Source organism: Sinocyclocheilus grahami, unplaced genomic scaffold (genome assembly GCF_001515645.1).
Source record: "Sinocyclocheilus grahami isolate Dianchi unplaced genomic scaffold, SAMN03320097.WGS_v1.1 scaffold527.1, whole genome shotgun sequence".
In the NCBI taxonomy this organism is placed as follows: domain Eukaryota; kingdom Metazoa; phylum Chordata; class Actinopteri; order Cypriniformes; family Cyprinidae; genus Sinocyclocheilus; species Sinocyclocheilus grahami.
Window position 1 is genome coordinate 732,231 of NW_015505706.1, and position 8,096 is coordinate 740,326.

Sequence of the window (8,096 nt, forward strand, 5' to 3'; positions counted from 1 at the left end):
ATGTGGTCAGGTAACGGTCATCCTGGTAAGGGCATCTGAAAGGGACAAGGAGGTCAGAAAATCCCCAGACTAGCAGGATAAAACTTGCAATTACACTCACCCATCATCCAGAAGGTCCCACTGAGGTAGACCGAGTGGACTGGGGATTGAAGTTGCCCAGCAGCGTCCCAGCGTCAGGACAATGTTGGGGTCGGTCCTCTCCATAATGCGCACTTCAACATACACAGGCTCACGCAGGACTTTTGTGATGGGATAATCAGCATCACTGTAGTAGGACGTGAAGGCCTCATCCCCTGAGGAACACTGGTGATTAACCAGAAACTGCTGCAACCTGGAGTCTTAAGATACTGGGAACATACCTTCTGCACACCCTTTGGTGACACACTGGCCATTGGCTAGTCTTAGCTCCACCCTGAGGGGTCCAGGGGCAGCTACTGGTGGAGGTGGAGGAACAGAGTTTACCTCCACAACCAGAGCTTCCACAGAAGTGCCAGAGTACCTACACTGGAAGAGAAGCCTGGACAACAGACGGGGAGCTTATAGCATTTATCAGATTAACGAATAAGAACAGCATAGATCACCTACTCAAAATGGCTGTCCCTTGTGATGGAACCAAACGGACCCATCCCCACTTCATACGAGGAGGTCATTCTGTTCTCATACACCACATAACCATTGTCCTCCTGCAAATAGCAACACTGTTGGCATCCAGTCCATCAAAGGCCATAAAGAATAAAACCATAAGCAGCTACTCGCCATCATTTTTGTACCACATGCGGTCACAGGGAACTGGTATACAGCAAAGGAAGGTGTGGACCCCACAGGACTGCAAGGTGGGTCATTTCCACCCAGTAGATGGACTGAATCCAGACTCAGTCGAGGCAGCGTAACATCTCTAGCCACCACTACCACAAACTGACCAGCTCTTATACACTGGACAGTCACTGGAACGAAGGCACAAGACCAGGTTAATGTCGAGGGTCAGTTTAACTGGGAGCATAACACCGACTCAACACTTACCTGCCTTCCCATAGTAACACTGCTGTCCGTTAAAGCAGCAGTTGATAGCTTCACATTCAGCACCACTGACACCAGGTTGTCCACATTGGATCTGCTCATAATCCGCTACAGCACATTTGTCCAAAGGCTCTGCCTTCAACACTTGCTTCTGAAACTTCTGAGGAAACTGCTGATTAGTCTGTTGAAATGGCTGCTGAAACTGCTGGTCAGGTTGCTGGATCATCAGAGCTTGAGGGTTCTGGGGCAGATTACTAAACTTTGGAAGAGCATGACAGAACGCACACAGTGCCAATAAATGACCCAACCACTTATTCCTTTTTAGCTTACTTAATATATCTTCTAGCATCATGCTTCCACCTTCTTCTATTACTTTAGCTTCTAGCATTTGTCGTTCGTTGTTATATGCTCTACAATGCAACAGTACATGCTCTACAGTTTCACAAATCCCACAATGCATGCATAATCCATTCGGATGTTTCTTAATTCTATTTAAATTTCCATTCAATGCAGTATGTCCTATTTTAATTCTTATTACTGATTCTTCTCGTCTTCTTAATCCCATGTCATGGTTACGCATTCCTACTTCCCTTTGAATTCTATATAAATGTCGTCCAGTCTTCTCTTTCTCCCAAAGTTTCTGCCATGCATTTATAAGAGCTTTCCTAATTATTATTTTTGCTTCTGCCTTACTAATTTTAATGTCAATTCCTATCTGATTCAAGTTCAAAGATTTCTTAGCATGCTTATCTGCCTTCTCATTTCCTTCAACTCCAACATGTGCTGGAACCCAAATAAATGAGATAAAAATGCCCTGATTTTTCATTCTATATATATACTGCAGTATTTCAAGTATGACATCTTGTCTGCAGTTAGACTGGCCTGATTGGATGCTCTTTAACGCAGCCAATGAATCTGAACATATTACTGCTTTTTTAATTCTATTTTCCTCTACCCACTGGAGAGCCATAACAATAGCTACCAACTCTGCTGTAAATACAGATAAAAAATCCGGGGTTCTTTTCTTAATAACTATTTCATAATGCGGAATAACTACTGCTATTCCTGTTTTCATAGTTTCTGGATCTTTTGAACCATCAGTAAATATCTGTATCATATCATAATACGTTTGATCCATATATTTATTAACTCTTATTTTTATTGGATCACAATCCTGTTTCTTCACTTCATCTGTTAAATAAAGATCTACTATAGGCATTACAAACATCCACGGTGGAACTGCTGACATGTGTACTGTATTACTGAATTTTATATTTTTTACATCTATCGATTCCGCTATTTCCTCCATTTCTTGTCCAATATTCTTAATATTACTTTTTCCATATTCCCAACTTTTTAAAAATATTGCTTTAGTAGGGTGTTCATTGTTGTGCCCCATCAAAGATGCTTCCACCAACTCTTCTAATTTTTCTTTTTGTAATTTTTTACATGGGTTATATAAGTTGATCACCCTGACGTTACCTTTATCTGTCCAGATTTCTACCATAACTTCTTTTTCATTATTAATTTCTCTATACCTCACGCCTTGTTCAATAAAAGTTACTACACCTCCACCTGTTCCTATTTCCCTGTCTTTCCTTACATTTTCATAGCCTTCAATTCTAAAATACTTGCCAGTGTTTTTTTTCTCTCTGCTTTTCATCTCTGCATATTAGCATTATATTTCCGTCACGTAGTGTTTTTGCATACTTAATGTTCCCTAGTTTCATTTTGAGTGCTTCCGTTATCTTTAATGGGTTCTTTAATCCAGGCACTTCAAATTTAATGATAACCTTATGTTCTTCCTTCCCATGATTCTTCGACTACTTTCCTCATTATCACTATCCATATTATGTTGATGTACTTTCTTCCTTTTCCTATTTACTAGGTTCCACTCCATTTCAGTCCTACCTCCCTCACCAGCTTCTTCCATCCATTCCTCCTGTTCACTTCCTGATCCATCGTCACTTCCTACCATCTCAGCTCCAGTCACAGTTGCCTGCTGCCTGCTGCCTGCTGCCTGCTGCCTGCTGCCTGCTGCCAACCGCCCTCCTCCCCCACTATTGAGATGCTGCCCTTTGGTCTTTTTGTACTCTACAGATTTCAACTAATTAGCTATCGTCCCTCCCTCTTCATTAACACTCATGATTCTCCAGACTTGCATTATTGATAGCTCATGCAACTGGGTGATTCTCATTGGTTCAAGATTAAATTCTTATTTCTTTCCATTTTGAACGTAAATGCACAAACTTAAACTGAATTCAAAATATTTTAATAATCTGATTGAAAAAAAAAAGTTACTGTAACTTGCCAAAGGTAGATTTTCAACTTTGTCCTTACCACTCTGTGCAGACAAGTGTGCTCTTACAGATATGACGAAATACTATTTTAAGCAGTAAATGACTTTAAATATATGGAAGCTTATTTCCACCTCAGAATAAAAAAATGAAAAAGGTAATTGCAACTTTTTTCTAGCAATTGTGAGTTTCTATCTCACAGTTTGCTTACATCTCAACGATGCTGACTTTATTCTCCAAATCTACCTCTTTCATTCCTTGGGGGAAATAAGCTTCCATTGAAGCAAGTAAGTGAAATTGATTGAAACCACTGGAATACAGAGTTAAAGAGAAACCCTGACAGCTTTTTATTCTTTAAGATCAGACCTCAGACTTTCTCTAGTAAAACATGACTGCTAAAAAAAAGAGAGCAATCTGAGTTAAATTAAACAATTGCAAATAGCAGCTAACTTAATTCTTGTGATGTGTGTACTGCTAGGCATATTTGATTTTCTCTTTTTGTATAATTTAAATGGTAAATATTCCTTTTTATCATTTGAATCACTTATCAAAAGTTGCCAAATAAATAATAAAATAGCTACTTTTGTTGCTAGGTGCTTTTGGAAGAAAAGTTGCTTGTGTAGACTGAAAAGTCAAGTCAAGTCAAGTCACCTTTATTTATATAGCGCTTTTATAGGCATCATCTCTTCTCAGGTCTTCTGGATCCAGACTGAAGCTTGTGTCAATCCTAGTTACCACGGGATGTGAATATACTGATATACTGATATATGGACCTTATATGGTATTCTTATTTGGCTGAGTTCTGTAAAGGGCTGATGGCCCTTATGTGGCCCACGTGTGGCTGATAAACCAAATGCCATTATTTAACCATATTTACACCCCACCTATTTTTTTTTTTTAAAATACCCATTACACAGTAAATCTTGAACACAAAAATAGATTCACACTAATTTTTCAAATATTTATTGTAGAATTTTAATAACATAATTACAATACAGAACATAACAGAAGTGTGCTATTTTGCAAATGTCAGATGAGTGAATAAATGTACAAACATTGATACTTTTAGTAAGTCTCGCCAGTCTTTCTCACTCACAGTCTGTCAGGAAAAAGAAGAGAAAAAGAACATTAGTATATCATAATTAGTATCATACATTAGATATTAATTCAAGACAAGCACATAAATTACTGTAAACCAGCACTGCACACATTCTTTTCTACAAGACATGAGTGCCTTTTTAAATTAGGAAAATTTTAGCTACTTTAATAACAGGTTATTTTTAGACATAATGCTTAATTATATACATAATATTAATGAAAACATTAGTGTAATTGTACCTCAGTTTTGAAGTCACAGTTTCATACATTTTTGGTACAGCAGGGGGAGGAAACATACAATTGCTTTATATATATATATATATAAACTTTTTTACTGAACAATTTATGGCTTTGCTTTTAAATAAACTCAATTATAATTAAAATTTTCTTAAGGATAATTTTTTTTTTAGATATAACCAACACTAAAAAAATGTATGCAAACATATAAACTGCACATTTGCATATTGCACTTTTCTAGCAACAAGCTGTGGACACTGAATGGCTTGCCTGCTGTAAAAGTAACGCTGTTTTGGCATTTTTCCACGGTTGCAAAACTGATTAGGATTACATGACATGAGCATGTTTATTTCGCGTTATAACCGGTTGTAACTAGTAGAAAAGATAATTAAAGGGAAGGGATGATGATATTTGGCTGACTCTGGGCTGGGTTATAGCACTGTATTAGTTCAGTTCTGGCTAAAAAGATGTGGACTAGTTTTGGGCCGGCAAACACAAACGAATCTGGGCCACACTTTAGCTGTTGATATGATCCAGATCTGTTAGATGAAAAACACAAGGAAGGATGAACACATTGCTATTGTGCACATACACAGAAACTGTAAAGCATGGACCCTTTCATTAAAAAGGCTTATTTCTGCTACTGTAGGCTCATTTTGTATGTAAGCAACAAGCGCAAGGTGGGTGCTAAATGCAAATGTAATTGGCCACATTTACAAAATCAGGCGATTATGTTCGCCCATCTATGTAAATGTGTCTTTATGTAAAGAGACAAAAGAATGAGGTTATCAGTTTGATTGTGTATCTTTGCAAAGAGACTGATGAATGCACCAGAAAACAATCTTGAGCTTTTGGTTTTATTTCTCATCAAACACAAATCATAAGGAATTCCAATTTTATTTTTTATAATTTTTTTTAAATATAGCGCCTTTCAAGAACCCAAGGATGCTTTACAAAATCATACAAGGAATTGGCAAACAAAATACACCAGACAATCAGACAAACAAGTGTTGACAACAAAGAACTACAGATAATTAACAACAAGAGGTCATGCAATCATATGATGAACATCAATTATGTCAAGAAGGTGGTCACGTGTCATACAGACAGAAATTGGGAAATTGAGAAGCAGAAAGGTAAATGAGTTATTTAGAGAATAAAGTGAATAGATGAGTTTTAAGTTGAGACTTAAAGGTCTGGAGTTAGGAGGCAGCCATTTTTAAGCATTTTTCTAATTTTAATTGGCTCCACTTCCGAAGATTCACAACTTCAAGACGACTTTGTTAAATGTGTACACCTGTGCACCAGGAAAAAATGCATTTGTTCCCTGGTTTATGAATGTCCTAAAGACATGCAGCATTGTTTTTTTCCTCTTGACTTATTATAAACCTGACATAAGTTGTTTTCTCGTGATCTAGACATAACAAAATAGCTGGTAACTTCAGAAAGTAAAAATAAAATATATAATAACACTTAGTTAATAACGTTAATTAACAAATATTAATAGTTAATGTTTGGATAGTTAAAAATGTTTATCCCGGTGTGAAAACGCCCTCTAAAAGTTGGCTTACCCACCACCAATAAACGCTACAAGAAGAAGAAGAAAATGCCCTCTTTTGTGTTCTACTTGAGCTGCAGTCCTGGATTCAGTGAGAGCTGAGTAACAAATCACTTTCAGGAGAAACCCTGAACAAAGAGTCATCAAAGCGAACAGAGTATTTAAGAAAGTAAAAAAATCATATTAATTTAATGATTTTATTGAGTATAAGAGAACACAAGCAATTGTCAGGAAAACAATTCGGATGGCAAAAAAGAATTATTGGAGGAAATTTTGTGATGAAATTGGAAAAGAGACAGACATTAATGAAATGTGGGGAATGATAATAAAGATGGGAGGGATTCAACCTAAAAGTTTTATAAAAGTTAAATTTATATCAGTTTTAATTAGTGAAGGAAAACAAGTCATATCTAACTCTGGAAAAGTAGAAGTATTGGCTGAAAATAGTAATAGAAATATATCAGAAGAAATTAGATATCGGAAGAAATGAGATTATATAGAGAAAACAAAATTAAGGAAAATCCAAATATTTTAGAGCAAAGAGATGTGAATGAAAGCTCAATAGATGAAGTTTTTACCATGTATGAATTAAATCAGGCACTTGTAGGAGTTAGAAATACTTCTCCTGGTAAAGACGAAATATGTAATGAAATGATTAGGTATCTATCAGATAAGTCAAAGAATATTTTATTATATCTTTTTAATAGAGTGTGGAAATTAGGACAACTCCCTTCCTCTTGGAAACATGGCATAATTATTCCAATTGTAAAGCAAGGAAAAGATCATTCGCAAGTTACAGACCGATTGCATTAACTTCTAACCTCTGTAAACTAATGGAATGGATGGTAGTGGCAAGATTGAGTTATGTCCTCATCAGAGTGGTTTTAGAAAAGGTAGAAACACAACAGATGCAATTTTAAGTCTAGAATCAGATATAAGAAAATCTCAGATTAATAAAGAAGTATTAGTTGGTGTGTTTTTAGACATAGAGAAAGCGTACGATATGATGTGGAAGGAAGGACTTTCAATTAAACTTAATAAAATGAATATTAATGGTAGAATGTATAATTGGATTAAGAATACAAACAATAAGTGCAAATAGCTCAGATGTGCAATTCAGCATTAAAACCTAAACAGTACAAACAGAAAACATAATGTAATAAAACGGTAGGGGTGAATTTATTATCCCATGTACATTTGAGGTTAATGTGTGTACTGGGCTACTTTTTAGTTACAGCAGCTATCACTGTGTTGTTATGAAATCAGTTGTGCCAGACAATTTTGGAGGCAGAGACAGATTGTGGGGGCACTAATAGGGAAAAACTTAAACTGCTGGAATAAAGAGTTTTAAAGGGTTAGTGATGGACAAATAAGAAACCTTACTTACTCGGCCTGAAAGATCTTCTCTGCTGGCTCCAGCCGCACTCGCGTTCAATTTGTGAGATAAACATAAATCTTTTTCCCCTCATCGCATCTTCTGAGGTAAATACAAGGCTTTTTCCTCTTAGCCCGTCTTCTGAGGTAAATACAAGGCTTGCACTACCATTGAGAATGAATGTGAAACGGTTTAGGGCTGTTTAGCTACCACGGCCAGCATTTTACCTTTTTTTTTTATTCGTCAGAAAATTGTGCTCAAAGTATACAGCAAGTATAGCCTATATGTAAAGAAGCAAAACAAGTGCGTTAATATGGGAAATCAGATTTAATCGACAATAAAAACCAACTGCTCAGTTCAGCTGATAGGCCTACAGTTACATCAGTTCACCGGTTAATAAATCACTATAAACTAAATAAAGCACTTCCTGTTATTTGCAGAAATGGTAGTTTCTCCCAACATTTAAAAAACATAGACTAATACACAACAAACGAAAAGGAGAGAAAGGAATATG

General features: G+C 36.4%; 1 protein-coding gene across 1 annotated transcript in view; it reads right to left on the reverse strand.

The window, feature by feature from the left end:
- Positions 1–1,303, reverse strand: part of LOC107555202 (zona pellucida sperm-binding protein 4-like) — a 5,383-nt gene extending 4,080 nt beyond the window's left edge. Inside the window, exons 1-6 of the mRNA XM_016237922.1 lie at positions 1,021–1,303; positions 757–944; positions 586–683; positions 360–517; positions 101–293; positions 2–35 (exon numbers count right to left, since the gene is read on the reverse strand). Of these exons, the coding sequence (XP_016093408.1) occupies positions 2–35; positions 101–293; positions 360–517; positions 586–683; positions 757–944; positions 1,021–1,243 (894 nt within the window). The 5' untranslated portion in view covers positions 1,244–1,303. The remainder of the gene's footprint in view (position 1; positions 36–100; positions 294–359; positions 518–585; positions 684–756; positions 945–1,020) is intronic.
- Positions 1,304–8,096: the final 6,793 nt, after the last annotated feature.